Below are 15777 nucleotides of genomic sequence, written 5' to 3'. Positions count from 1 at the left end.
CTCCAAGTTAAGTAACCCTAGTTTTCACATGTATTCTGAGGCTGCAAGTCCTGTAGTGCACCAGGGAACACACAGCATTTTCATTCTTACCTTCCCAGTTGACTTTGTTCCTTTCCAAATGCAAAAGTAGCAGATAGTCCAAGCAGCGAGGAGACACAATGCCAGTTCCCAGCGGAGATTCCCAATGTGTTCAATTCCATCCGATATGGCTAACACCCTGCGTCTGCAAAAATTATGATAGTGAAATGCTAGAATCTTAGCAAAACTATGAACACAGTAACTGTACACCATTTGGTCAAAAATTAGTCTGCTTTAATTAGGTAGAGAACTGGCAACTGCCTATGGAGAATGCACCGTGCTGAGAAAGAAGGCCTTAGAAGCAATAAGTGCAATGTGATTCCTACCTTCCATTGTTGTTATTATTATATGTATTACAGCAGCACCAAAGACACCAATCGAGACCGAGGCCCAATTGTGTTAGGCACTGTACAAATATTATAATAGAGAGTTTCTGCCCGGAACAGCTTACAATCTAAATAGTCAAGTGGGAGAAAGGGTTGGAGAAAGGCAGTATAATTTTCCCCATTTTGTAGATAGGGAACTGAAGCTGCAACAGAGGAATCATGTGGCTTGCCCAATTGCATACAGGAAGTCTGTGGCAGAGCCATGAACTGAATTCAAGTCTCCTGAATCTCAGTGCAGTACTTTAACCACAAGACCAAGCTTCCTCACTTTAGAATTATTTTCTTATCTTGGGCATGCAGCTGCCCTTTCTATGTGCTTTGATTTTTTAGTAGTAAACAATCATGGAGTTACAAATAATGTCAATTCTCTGTCTGTCAGCCCCAACGTTCCCTGTAAATAAAACGTAAAACTCTATGATGCATTGAATAAAGGGGTTACAAGTAGGAACAAGAATTTTGTTCTGCCCAACTAATCCATTTCATGAATCCCTTTAAGGCATTTCATCTCCTTTCGGAATTAAGAGAGTCTATGGGGAATTGAAAGACATTTCTAAAGGAAGCTGAATTTACCAGAGCAGTGAAAGGCTGACTGTCAGTGTCTGAAATCAGCAGTTGAGGTTGATTTAAGATGGCACTTTGAATTAATTATATATCCATAGGTACCAAAGTGCTTAGTGATCTCTGAGCTGCTTATGGCAAGTAATTAGCCATGTGCCCAACTGCATGCAGTATAATTACACTTCACCTATGAAGTTTCCACAAATTCTGGTCATGGAAACAAGATGGGGTTCTGCAGCTTGGCATATCTGGTGTCAAACTGGGGTGATACAACAGCATAAGCCTCAGCGATATCAATCCTTACTCAGGTTAAATCTGCCAAATGGGGAAGAATGGACTAGTTGGCTCTCTGTGTTTTTTTATTTTTCCTTCTATATACCTTTCATCTCCTGCCTTAAAACCTTTTATGCCTTTTATTGAACAAAGCTTCTGTGGGGATCTGCATTCAATGTTATCTGCAATCTCTGAGACACAGGGCATGCTACCTCCCAGAGGCACTGTGAAGATTAATTAATTACAGTTCATAAGTACTCTCATTTCCTGTGGCTGAAGACACTAGATACAATGTATCATTATTAATTTTTTATTATTATTGGTCTGTGCACACTCAGATAATTTTGGATATGCTTCTATAAGGCCAATATTTTATATTATATAAGTATATTACTTTTTAAAAAAATCTACATTAAAAACTTTCATTCTGCCCCCCCCCCCCCCCCCGTGGTGCATCCAATCAAGTACTGAGTGAGGCAGGGTCCTGGGGGGAAAAAAAGCCTGTGATCATGTAATTATCTGTATCACACTGCATATGAACAAGGGGGCTGAATTAAGATTGCACAGATACCTAACTAATATTTAACAGTTTTATTTTTAATATAATTTCCTATTTTTAAAGGAAAAGGGTAAAAAAGACTTTTTGTACAACTACCAACTTCTGCATCATACATCATCAGCAGGATTTGAACATTCAGCACCACTGCACAGACTGCTACAATTTTAGCTGAAGGACTAACTACATTAGCTGACAGCAGGAGAAGGTTGTTATCCCAGAAAGATGGACCATTGGTCATGGTTGGGGGAAGCCGGACCCAGCTCTCTCTTTTTCCCCACAGTAAATGGGAGGCTCCTGTCCCATATGGCACCTCTCCTCTGCTTCCTTCCTCAGAGGTGGGAGACAAGATGTTGGAGCCATGCATTAGGTCAGGTGCTTTGGTTGGGGAGAAAAAAATCTGTCCAAGCTCTCACCCATACCACCCCTCACAGTGTTCCAGCAGCTGCTTCTGCACCTCGCAGGTGTTCCAAGTGCAGTGTTACATTGCTGCTGCTGCTGCTTTGACGGAGGTGTGGACCTGACCTCTTAAAGTGTTCCTGTTTAGTTATTTTGGCATGCTAACAAAATTTTCCTGAGGAACTCAAGAGAGAGAAGGGAAATGGCAATTTTTAACCATTTTATAACTCAGCTAAGCCTGGATGGAATTTTAGGGGGCAAAGAAAAGTAACTTTACTGGGGCTTTCTCCCTTCTAACTTTCAAAGTCCTGCTGAAAACAAAGGGGGTGTTATAGAGCTTCTCAAGGAAGTTGCAAGGCTACCAAAATAGGGGTTTGTGGCAGGGTGCTGGGAAAGAACTGCTAAGTCAGCCCTCTGTCATGCCAGCTCCAATTTAGGGAGGTAAAATAAATTTGAAAGGACTCGATAGCATGGGCTTGATCTTGCTGTGGTTGCATGCGTCTTTGCTCCCTGTAGTCAACTGGAGACCTATTGACCAATTTCAGACTTGATGAGAGAGAAAACAATGCCACTGGAACTCCTGGAGTTGCTATCTCTTACAGTAAGGCCTTGTCTACACTAGCACTTATGCGAGCAAAACTTCTGTCGCTAAGGGGTGTGTGTGACAGGTGCTGGGGGGTGAACCCCTGGTCAGCTCCCTGCCACACTAGCTTAGCTAACTCAGGGGCAGCAGAGCGGGCACCTGGGCTGGGGCTTCATTGCCTGAGGGGAGGCAGCTGTGCATAGGCACAGGCTGAGCAGCGTCCCTGGGGTCTGATTAGGCCATGAGCTGCAGCTGCCCTACTGGTCTAGCAGGGGTTATAAGCCAGGCCTGAGAGAGGTTGAGAGGCCAGATGGGAAAGAAGTGGGCGGGGGAAGTGTAGAGGTGTTGCCTGGACCCTGACCAGCCCCAGAGATGGTTGGCCCAGGCAAGGCCCTGTATGGTGGTGGGAGATTCTTGTGCATGTTGTAAATAAACCACTGGTGACTGCAAGTGTGAGGGTCTCCAAGTCCTTTGTGGTCCAGAAGGACACCAAAGAGAGGGATAGCGAGGGGATGATGCGCTGCCGTGTGAAAAAAACGGCTCCCTGAGCGACATGCGTTTTGCTGGCATAAGTGCTCATGTGCATGGCGCTGTGTTGGCAGGAGATGCTCTCTTGCTGACATAGCTACCATTACTCATTGAGCTGGTTTTATTATGTCGACGGGAGAGCTCTCTCCAGTCAGCGTAATGTGGCTACACAAGCTCTCTTACAGCAGCACAACTGTATCGGTGCAGCTGTGCTGCTGTAAACTTGTAGGTGTAGACATGTCTAAGTGTGAATTTGGCTTCATGGTGTTAGCTTAATCCTGAAATTTTTGCTTTTTTTTTGTTTTTGTTTTTCTCAAACACAGAAAATCCAAATCTCAAATTCATCAATTTGAGCAACAAATCAAAGCAATTCTTCAAAAAATAAATTGCTCTTTATCTCTCATGCTTTTTTTAGCATCTTCTTTTTAAATAAATTATACTAATGATACCTGTTCTGTATTTCCATGGCCAAACGTTCACACACTGGAAGGTGATTTCTTATTGCAAACAAAATACCCGGTCATGAAATGCAGAGGTTGTGCTAGTCCTTTGGGGGCTCTAACCAGGAATATTTTGGGGGCTTCCTTTATCCCTCCCTCCCTCCCCTAAAAATACTAATTGCATTATTTCCACAAACCAAAAGATATATCAACTCAACACACAGGGCACCCACGAGAGGGGGGGGGGAATATGTACACTTTACCCGAGCCAGGAGGCCTTGGCGGGCCCAGCCAAGGCTGCAACCCCCATTACCATGCAGAAACATTTTTTTCATGGCTCATGAGATTGTATGTGTGGGATGAGGGATTGTGGTATGTGTGTGGGAGGGGGCCCGTGTTACAGGTTTGGACTGGGCCCGAAAAAATTATGCTTGGGCCCTGCCAACACATACTAATACACTCATTAAAAAGTCCACATTAAATCAGATGAACAGTATTGGGGGGTAATACTGAACCAGGAGCCCCTTCAGCCGCTTGGGACACTAAGAAATTGCTTGCTCTGCTTATCGCTAGCATCACCACTGGTGAAATGACTGCTGCATTGAGGGAAGGACTTTCAAAAGTAGCTAGTTTGGGTCCTACACTTGACACACTGTAAAGGGGTTGTTTTCAGAGGGTTGGTGCTCAGCGCTTACTGAATATCAGGTCCCTTTAAGGCATCTCAATTGAGCATCCGAAAACTGAGGCATCTAAAAATCACTTAATCACTTTTTAAAATCTTGGCCTCAGCCATTTGTAAAGAAGAGTATGGAGCAAGCAGCAGATTTGTGGCACCAGTGTGATTAGCCTTGCTGCTCCATTTTAAAAAGACACATAGTGCCAATCAATGGGAGTTACTAGCATTTAAATGAGTATTCAAATCTTTTCCAGTACATCAAAATCTGTTTTGTCTTTTCTTTGTTTAAACAAAATAAAGATTTTTTCCCCCTTAGGAAGCCACGAGCCACAAGCACAGAACTTATAATTAAGCCATGAAGTACAATGTATGCAAAGAATACACGGGAGAAAGAGACAGAGAAAGCCTCGCACAAGGTCTAGCAGTGATTCCCTGGCCAGGCACAACACAGCTTCCTCTAGTTCCAGATCCTTAGATCTCCTGCTGAGATTCTGGCTTAAATAATGGCAGCAGAGCCAGCTTTCGAATGAAGGAAGCATTCAGGACTGAAAACTGCTCTTGTAAAACTTCTATTCAGTCTAGCTGCTACCTTCATCTTTATCTGCTCATATTCTTGTATTTTGCAGTTTACACTGATAGGAAAGAGGAAGTATTCTAAACATACGCATTGGCTTGATTTTCAACTGCATCTAAGCAGAGCTTGTGCAATGAATGAGGGGCTCACAGAAGAGCTGATCACAGTTCCTTGATTATTATTATTAATTATCTGTATTACCGCAGCACCAAGGAGCCCCAGTCATGGACCAGGACCCCATTGTGCTAGATATTGTCAGATGGAACAAAAAGAAGGGCCCTACCCTAAGTTACCAGCCCCAGTGTGAGTTAAAGCTGCAGAGATCCTGTATAAACCCTCAGGGACCTTATGCAGCCAACAGAGAATCAGCCATAATAGGGCCTAACTCTGCCACATCCACTTGTCTCCCCTGACATGCCCCCTCTACTCCTCTTTCCTCCCCAACATGCTGCCTGCCTTCTTATTTGAGTGGAGGAGTGATTCTGGAGCAGGAGATAAGGGAGTAGGTTGACAGAGCACCAGGAAAGATTCCCCCTAAACAGAGGTGATTCTCTAGCCACTTAAAGTTCACTTTTCTCCATGCAAGTAAGAGCTGGATACTAACTTACATGCTATTGGCACCACTCACATACCATGCACAAAGTGAAGTTGATGGACCAGAGAATCCAGCCAGTAAATGCTGTAGAATAACACCAGGAACTTTCTGATGGGTTCTGGTACTTTAAGCTGACATTCATTTTGCCTCATGATATCAACACACTCAAGGCCTGAATCTGCCACTCGTAGCCATATTTAAGAATCTAAGTCCTCAAATAGTCCCATTCTGTCCGTGGAGTAAAATGCTACTCAGTGTAAGACTCTGACTCCGAGACACAGAGATTTTATACACAGGAACCCAGAACAAATAGGGGCAGAATCATCTACAGCCCTATCTTAACTCAACTTGGGTTCGATCCAGTACAGGCTCCCTAAACAGCACAGCCTCCTCAGCTTGTGGACCATGTTAGAATCTTGCAGGTCCATAGCAAGGCATGGTCAGACCAGTTCTCAGGGGAAAAAAACTCCACCATCTACTGCTATTAAGTCAACCAGGCTAGAACTCTGCCTGCAATTACAATGTACAAACACCATTATAGAGAGCCTGGCTTTGATCCCAGCAGGCAAAACCTTTGTAGCCAAGGATAGAAACTACAACAGTGGAGGATATACTGACACAGTGTTATCCATTTGAAAGTTGTCTGTACAGTAACACATAGTAAAACAATACAGCCTGTTTCAATGCATTGTGCTTTTCCACTGCAATCTAATGGAGCAACAAGAAATGTTGTCAAATTGCACGTGGAGATGAAGTATGGCTATGCACTTTTTGAAAAATTCCTATCTAACCCTCTTTGCTATTTTCCTCCGTATACTCTCTTTCCTTTGATGGTTGCTATCCTATGTGAAATTAAACAATCGGTGAGATCCATGAGATACCCACCTTGTGAACATAAGAACATAAGACAGGCCATGCTGGGTCAGACCAATAGTCCATCTAGCCCAGTATCCTGTCTTCCGATAGTGGCCAATGCCAGGTGAGAAACACATAACAGTTTTGTGACAGTCCCTTTGACAGCAATTATACAATCTTATTCCATTTTACACAAGCACAGTACAAACAACCAGTACACAACACACAGTGTCAGATTCTCAGCTGGTATAAATAATCAGGGCTCAACTGACTTCTGTGAAGCTGCTCTACTTGCCCCTAGCTGAAGAACTGTCTGTCAATATAAGACATTGCAAACCACAAGCTGATCAGTTATAATTTGAGCTCATATCACATGGTCATGGATTAAATTAAGATTTAATTGTGATTTTAATGATGTTACCTACTGAAAGCTTTGCCTGGCTGCAAGGTACTTTGGAGTGATTGCAATAAGGAAATAATAGTCCTCATAATAATAAACATTCCCTTAGCATGTATTCATCCTAAAGGATCCCAAAGCTTTTCACAAACTACATGCACATAGAACCACTGAAAAGTAGACATCCATGCAGTGGAGGGCAGTAGCCCACTAGCACAACAGTAGTTTGAGAGAAAATGTTCAGCCAAAGACACTGGGGGAAAAGCCTGACCTTACAAAACACAGTACTCGAGGACCCTCAGGTTTGTCAAGAGTACTCAACATTGGCCTAACTCTGCTCTCAGTGAAGTCAATGGGAATTTTATCATTTACTCCAATGGGCGCAAAGTTAAGCTAACACTGTGCACATCTGAAAATCCCATCCTGTATGTCACAGCAAGCAGAAAGGATCACAGATTGTGAGCTACCTGTAATAACATGGCAGGGCTCATCTGTTTTCCTCCTGACTCGGTGCAGCCAATGCGGCTTGTTAACACCACCCAGAATACAGAGGGAAATGCTGGGAACAGGTGGAGCTCTCTGGACTGGAGGAACTCAGGTCTGAGACAGAGAGGTTCTATAGTAGGAACCAAAGGAACAGCCGAGCTTGTGGAGAATGCTTGGGATGGTGCTTTGTTTGTGTTGTTATTATTTACTTAGTAATGAAAGTCAGTCACAGGAAGACGGTGCGAGCGATCTTGCGTGGTTGGAGCAGTTGGGAGTACCACTTGATCACAGTGCATGAAATTCACCACTGAGCAGAGGGCCTCAATATCATCCAAGAGATCCACGTACCATAAAACCCACGGTACTGTATGGAGTGACTGATTAAGGTATAGATGATAGACTTCTCCATTTCTTTTTTCTTTTTTTTTTTTTGCTATTATGAGATCATATTAAAAGCCATGATGGAAGATATTAATTTTTTCCTGAGCAACTCAGCTGGCCATCTACCTATAAAAGAATATCTGGAGCAATAGCTTACAGGGGCACTCAGGGAGGGAAAAGGAACACAGGCTCACTTTTGCATCTCAGAATTAACTAGTGACTCTGTGGCATGTGAGAAAGCTGAGCTGTGGGATGAGTTAGAGTATTAGTCTGTGATATGGTGAAGGCAGAAGGCAGTAGAAGAGTGCTGGATGGGAGATATGTGAGCCCCAGAATGCTCCGGGCTTTGTTCCCTGCTGACTCACTCAGAACCACTGGGGGCAATTAGGAGCAGCTGAGGCTGATTAGTGATCAGCCAGGTGCTCCATAAAAGGGCTCCGCCCCAAACACACAGTGCACGAGCTGGAGGAAGTAGGAGTGCTGTGCTGTGGTGAGGTGAGAGGAGTGCTGTGCTGTGGTGAGGTGAGAGGAGTGCTGAGCGGTGGTGATAGGAGTACGGAGCTGTGCCGAGGAACGAGCTGGTGAGCAGAGCGCTGTGGTGGAGCAGTGAGGAGGAAGGTACCAGCTCCAGAAGCCAGAAAGACTGAAGGAGGGGGAAAATTAGGGGGAAGAGTGTGCCGTCTGGAAAGCAGTTAGCTGCTTCTTATAGGGCCCCTGGGCTGGGACCCGGAGGAGCGGGTACCCCCTTGTGGGAAGACGGGGTGACGGGCAACTTCCTGGCCCACTACAAGCAGGAAGGTGCGAGACCCACTGAGAAAAGCCGGCCATCAGCCACAAGTCCTTGACAGACATGGTAGATTCTTGGCTGTTTTACTGCTTGCATATTGAGTCATTTGAAATACTGAAGCCGTACTGTATTTGGGAGCTTTCTTAGACCATGGGTAAAGGAGAGAAATTAGGTATCATTTCCAAATTAGACTAATCCTTAGTCAGATGAGCTGAGTGTTGAGTTAGGTTACTATTCTATTGCACTTCATTGTGCCTGAGCTTTCCATTGTGACTTTGGCTTGCTCTGCTCTGGTGTTTTGCCATTTCAACCTGGCTTATTGCGTGAGGGTGCAGGCTACTGGTGGTGATGTGCCTTGGCAGAGGTACCATGCCAGATGTAGCACGCAACGGCAGACATGGCAAATGAGTGTTTTCTTTGGGCTTTGCTTCTATCAGTCAGTTTATAGGAATTAGTGACGGGTTAGCCTGCAAAGGAGGATTCGGTGCTGTTCACACTCTCTGTGGATGAGCAGGGACTTACACCAGCTGAAGTTTAGTCTTCCTGTTCATTATAGAATGAAACGTAATGTTCCCTACATGATAATTTAATCATGCTCACTTCTCCAAATAGATCATTATGAGAGCTTCTGAGAAAAGGTTCTTTTCACTTATTTATTTTAGCCAAAACAACGATTTATCCTGAAACAATCAGCATTTGCCTTCCTCTGTGCATGCAAACTTTCCCAAAGGGAACATCTTAAATCTATGCTCCATCGTACTCTCCAGAGAGTCCAGGTGCAATTCAAGGTGTTTCCTTTGATCTTCTAAGCACTAAATGGTTTGAGTCCTAGTTGCTTCAAAGACCACTTCTCTCCTTATGTGCACCACATAACCTATCCTTTCAAAAGGGTGACAAAAGGCTATGGTGACAGGTATTTCTAGTGAAGTGCCTTGAATCCTAACCCCCTGGAATCCACTTCCTTCATTAGTCTGACAGACCACACGTGTTGATCTTAAGATAATGTTGCAATGCCTATCTATTCTCCTAGGCTTTTTGTGGGTGGGAGGCATGAGGGAAGTTGGGTTCAGGGAGGTTAATTAATGTTCTATTCAAGAAACTAATCTTCCACCATAAATAAAAAAAATCTAAGTGGGGAAAGCCCAAGAACACTGGTTACCACAGAATAATTTGTTATTAAGAACTATGGTTGTAACAATCCATTTCTAAGGAGAGATGCCTTGAAATATACTGCCACCAAAGTTTGATACACTGTGTAAAATAGATTTGGCTTTCAATAACTGAAACACAGGTGCAATCATTAACTACATTTTGTTTAATAGTTCCTTCCCCTCTAAAATAGAAATTGATTGGGATTTGGAAATAATTTTCATATTTAGAACATCTCAATTGCTCAAACCATCAATGGCCTGAGAGAGAAGCCAGGGGACTTGTGACATTTGAGCACGTTAAAGGAAATATCAAATGACTGAAGATGTATCAAGGAGGGTTTATTTGGATTTTAGTGTTGAGGATTGAACCCAAATCAGAGACAGGTGTGGGCTTGGTGAAGACTTAAGAGTGCGACTCTGGAGATTTTAACTGGAATTGGTAATTCAGTAGGCCTCTCCTGATTGAGATTTGACCCAGAATAAAAACAATCAGGGTGGACTCTGATCCTGTGCTTTGCACCCAAACACACAAATCCAGAAATGTGGGGGTGTGGGATTTGTCTTTTGCCCACCCCTAGCTTGGCTAAATTACAAGAAAGAGGGAAGACTTTGCTTTCTTTTTAGTGTATGCAAGGTGCAAACCCCAAGCATGGAGAGGAATTGTCTAGGCGCATGACTAAAAGTAATGGGATTAAATGAAGATGAGGTAAATTCTGAGTGAATATTAGAATAAATGGTGAAATCTCTTATGCTGCAGGTTCACATCCCAAGAAAAATGTTTGCTGCTCTGTCACTGGGATATTTAAAACTAGGCTGGGCAAATTACCATCACCATTTGTATTGCAATAAGACAAAAACGGTCCATCCAGGCAACATGGTGCTAAGTACTGTATAGGTGTACAGTAAAGACTGTGGCTGCCCCAAAGAAGCAAGACATTTTTAGCTTGTCAAGATGTAATGTGGGAGAAAGACGGAAGAGGGGGGCGATGGGAGAGGGAGGATGGGGTTGTCAGCAACAGGAGCATGTTTCAAGCACAAGAACATGTCCAAGATGGACCATTCTTGTGTTGGAAAGGGAATGTAGCCAGCCCAGTATATCTTTTCCCTCTCTAAATTCTGTGAGCTTCCTGTGACTACTGGTTATCGCCTTCCACCTTTTCAGTTATCATGCGCTCACACATATGCAATAGCAAAGCTTGGAGAGATAAAATGCTTGCAGGAGGGAAAGCAGTTATACACTTACTGAAAATGTCTTTAGTTTGTGTGAGCATGCTAATATACCTTACATTTAGTAATTCAGCAAAGAAAATCACAAAGAGAAAAACTGTGTTCCAGTGCTGGAACTGGCAGGAAGGAGAACATCAGTGATTATGTGTTAACCTCTGCTCCTTACTATTTACAGCTGAAAAATAACCTCTCATCCCAACCTGAGGACTGTGATTTTGAAAGATGGATAATGTGTTTACCTCATTTTCCACAAGTGCACTTTTCCAGGGCACTATATTTCCCAGAGACTCCATTTTCTGGGAAAGGGCTTCTTTAGTAAAGCTTTCCAATGGTCAGGGTTGCAGCACACTTTTTAATAGCAAGAGATGTAACTGCAGCCAATACATTGTTGAAAGCAATGTCCCAGGCTACTTAATGCATTGTTTCATGGTTAGGAGAAACTGAAGAACAGATTCAATCTATTTAGGAAAATCCCTTAGTGTCTACTCTGCTTGGAGCAGTTTACAAGATGCTTTTCCTTTACAACTAATGGGGGCAGGAGGCCTGTTGGGGTCACTTTCTTATTTGTATCTCTTTAGCCAGGGACACAGCAAGAATTTTATATTCATTCACAGCCAAGTTCTCCAGAGCCCAGCCCAAGTCACTGCTGTGGGAGTCCAGGTTAAAGTGAATCTACCCACTAAGCCTGTTGCAGCTTCTAGGACATTTCTCTTGGCTCAGGGTGGCCCTGTTTTGGTTTCCTCCCGTAAGGTGCATCCCCTTGACCTTCTCCACATGGGTTGGTGTTGGTGATGTGGGTTGCCAAGTCACTAACAAATTTAACCCCTTCAAGCACAGGTGGGACTGGCCCCTTTTCCCCTTAAAGGGCCAGTCACTCTGTAACAAGGTCATGGAGCAAGAGTGGTCCCAGACTTTGACCACCTTGTCCCTAACCTTCCTGAGAAGCAGCAGCACACAGGGAGCCCCACTGGAGTTAGGTGTTAGTCTCCACTGACAATGCTCAGTTCCCTGTGTAGCCTGTCTCCCAGTTCAGCAGAACAATACCAGTCCTTCAGTGCCAGTGCAGGAATTTCTCCCTAAAGATATACACTTTGCCTAATTCCATCTCTTTCTCTCTCTTTCTCCAGAGCCTATGTAATTGTTATTGTTTATTTACAGCACATCTAATATTATTTTGAGTACAGCAGTATATAAAAATGCACTTCTGGTACATGTGTGCATATATCTTTCTCCCTACCATCTACAAAATTTTAATCTGTCAAATCCCTAATTCAGATGTCACACAAATGGCTTTAATCTCTCATTCAGCTTTCTAATTAGAGAGCAAAACTCATCCTTGGCTAGAAAGCCCAATGCTAAACCAGTCAGAAAGAGACTCGGATGATTCCAGTAACTCCAGAAACACTGAAAGTCCAAGTGAAACATTTGCCAAGTAATGCACAGATGAGTAAAGTGACATTTGTTGTATTACACAGTTCCCAAGGAGGAAGTTTATCTCACACAGGTGCTTGTGACATGTTGTTTACAGAAGAGGGCTCAGCTTCCTCCACAAGCACTGACAAGATTTATAAACAACATACATTGTTAGCATATTCCCCCATCGTTTTCACTTTCCTACTTTCTCACAAAAAGAATCTTAAAAATCAAAAGCAGAGGCCCACATGACATTGCCTCTCCTCTCCACCCCCAGGGCACCACTGCTGTGAACAATTTCTGCTCGTTCTTCCCTTATCTTTTTGGGGCAACTCTTTTTATGACTGGAAGTAGCACCAAGGTGTCTCTCGGGCTCTGGTACTGCTCTGCTGGTCCTATCAGAACAACATATAGCATTCAAGTTTGTCTGCACTGGAGGAGAAAGTAACAGCAGCCTCTCTTCCAAGCTAAGGGGAAACTAAAGGGAAAATGTAACTCTCTATGTATCTGAAGGGTGGAAACAATAGGGAGAGAAAGGAATGGTTTAGGATGACCTAAAAACTTATTGCTATGAATAATAGGATGAAAATGAGCAAAAGGAAATGGAGGACGTATACCCAAAATAACCTTCCTCACCATGAGGTCTGTTAGAAAACTTAGTGAGTGAGATCTCAAGGGAAGCCGAGGAAGTTCCATTGTTTGAGTCAGTGAAACTGAACCGAACAAAACAGTTCAGACCAGTGGCATTGGAACAATTTTTATCGTGGGGAGGGGCTGAGAGCCATTGAACAAAACTGTAAACACTGGAAACTTCTTCAAGCCACTGCCACACCCTCAGGGCCCTGAGTTCCAGCACCCCTGGTTCAGAAGATCCTGTAAAGAACACAGGCAGGGAGAAGGGTAATTTCACCATTGCTGACTTGTCATATTCCAGGATTTGTGGCTCTTTAAATGGGAAATGGCACATGTGCTCTAGCTATTAATCAGAATGTTAAAAAAATACTTAATAAATATAATACAAATAAAAAACTCAAATATAACACACAGGCTTCATCCCCTTTGTGCCCGAATGCCACAAAAAGGGTGGACAGCTGCTCTAAAAAGGCTGGGGATGACCCTGATGTAGAGGGAACTGTGGTATAAAGCCAGCATAGCCTCCACTTGGGCACAAGGTCATATCAGTGGAAACGGACGGGATGTGGACCAAAGGGATGGTGCCCCAGACCACAACACATTCCAAAACTCCCTGGCTAACAGAGCAGGCCCTAGAAGACTGCTGTAGCTAGTGCAATTGAGCAGCCTTTAGGTTGCTCTAATTGACGCAGGGGATTAGTTGGCCCCCAGACGGCTCCACAGTGAGAGGAGCATAAAAATGTCTTACTGCCATCTTCCCAGCACTGCCACTCCCTGGTCAGATCTTGCAGCCAGTTCATCTTGGCAAGACCTGGAGATTTGGTCTGCAGCATGGAATAATTAAGTATGGCTATCACCATCTGTGCTCAAAGGATGAAAAAGCAAAGGAGGCTGCAGGTAAGGACTGAGATGATTTGGCAGAGATGTGAAAAGATATTTTCACCAAGTCTGCCCATGTTATTCATAGTTCAAGCCAATGTTATTAATTTTTTTACTACTTGTGAGCACTAAACTAATTTGTTTGTTTGTTTTTAATAAATAGGAACGTGAATATCTTGGCTAATGAAAACTAAACACTTTTTCCGCTGGTTTCTGCGTTAGTGTCTCTACATTGATCAAAGGCAGTAACATCCTTTGAAATGCCAATATTAGGGGCTTGATTTACACTACTAAGGTCCTTTATGCTGCTTGTGAGGTGTAAAGGGGCCTTAAAGTGGCTAGAAGGTAGTTGTAAATTTCCACCCACTCTAAGTGCCTTTTACAGTGTCAGAGTCGTCTAATGTGGCCTTACAATAACTGAGAATCAGGCCCTAAGACTTTGAAGGTGATAGACTAAGTGTAAGAAACAACTTTGGATGTGCTTTTAAAACTATATGTTTTATACATTCAGCAGTAATGAAGTGGTTACTGCCCAGCACAGGGTAAATAAAAATGCATCCTTCTTAGTGAAACTAACATGAATTTATTATTACCTCAGCTGTCTATATTTCCCAGTTTATATTTCCCATTCATGTCACTTTCTGTAACTTCTTTACTTTGAGGAAATTTTTTTTCCATGTTAGGTCTCATAACTACTTGCTAAATGGAAATAGATGGTACAGTACATTATTGGGCTAGGCACCAGAGGTAGCGATTATTACAAATGATATTTTTCTAATATGGAATCTGAGAGATGGCTTTCTTTTTTAAAAGGAGAAAGTAGATAAGTCAAATTATATTCTCCATTTGGTTCTGTGCCCTACATGGAATATGTACAAAAAAGTAGCTGTTAATGTATTCAATAAAGTGAATGATGGGTCACTCTCTCCGAGTGCTCTTCTGTTTGGATTTAATGACTGTGTGGTGACAGAATAAGAGAAATCCATGTTAAAAGGCAGCTTCATGGCACAGGACTTTGGTAAAAGGGGAATGGAACTCTTCTCCCCTACATGAAATTTACATATGCACTTTTAAATAGAAAAATGCTTACAACTCCAATCCCTAAACTTTGGGTTACTATTTTATAGCATACTAAACTTAAAATAATGCAAACAAATATATATCCTAATGAAACTAGAGGTCTGCCAAACCTCAACAATTCAAATGCCTCATACATTCCCTCTTCTTTGTCTGTACATTGTATACATTTATACTCTAATTTTTCAGGGCTATGTCTATGTGGAATCTTACTGGCTTCAGTCTCAGATTCACTCGCTTTCCTTTGCAGGAGTGGGGAAGCAGAGTGTGAACTCTCTACAGGGACCTTTCTCTGCGTGTATTAATCTGCAAGACTCCATGAAGACAAGTAGTGGCATGAAAATAAAATAAGAGATGAATAAGCATATTGATAACATTATAAGCCAGGAAATGGGGATTTATTTAATATGTTTGACAATGAGAATGACCAAAAAGGAACAGAATCCTTTCAGAATTTTCTTTATCTAATCTTGTCACACTAACCTTGTAGTAGTAGTAATAATAATGTAAAAATGGCATAAAGTAAAATGGGCAATTAAATGCAAACATTATTTAATATCATGATGTTGCAATGAGGGCTCAGCAAGTCCTGAAATAACCCATATGCAGAAGAAATGTGGATACCACCAACAGCCTACTCCTCTGCTGATGGAAGTCTACGGCAAAGCTTCCACTGGCTTGAAAGGCAGCAGAATCAGGTCCCTAATATGCATGCTTGGAATGAATAGTGGATTTTCAAAAGCACCTAAGGAAGTACGTGCCAAATTCCCACTGATAGTCAAAGGAAGCTGAGCAGCCAAGGGCTGAGTTGAGCCCTTTGGTTCTTTGGAAAATGGATGGCTAAA

The 15777-nt window shown here is 42.8% G+C and overlaps 1 protein-coding gene across 1 annotated transcript in view; it reads right to left on the bottom strand.

Annotated features, from left to right (window-relative positions):
* LOC137166403 (sodium- and chloride-dependent GABA transporter 3) overlaps positions 1 to 15777 on the bottom strand; it is a 153612-nt gene that overhangs the window by 115585 nt on the left and 22250 nt on the right. The window contains exon 6 of the mRNA XM_067568108.1: positions 91 to 223. Within this exon, the coding sequence (XP_067424209.1) occupies positions 91 to 223 (133 nt within the window). The remainder of the gene's footprint in view (positions 1 to 90; positions 224 to 15777) is intronic.

The sequence above is a fragment of the Emydura macquarii genome, unplaced genomic scaffold, assembly GCF_026122565.2.
Source record: "Emydura macquarii macquarii isolate MOO-44397 ecotype Brisbane River unplaced genomic scaffold, CSIRO-AGI_Emac_v2 contig_2846, whole genome shotgun sequence".
In the NCBI taxonomy this organism is placed as follows: Eukaryota; Metazoa; Chordata; order Testudines; family Chelidae; genus Emydura; species Emydura macquarii.
This window is presented reverse-complemented; position numbering and strand designations above follow the sequence as displayed.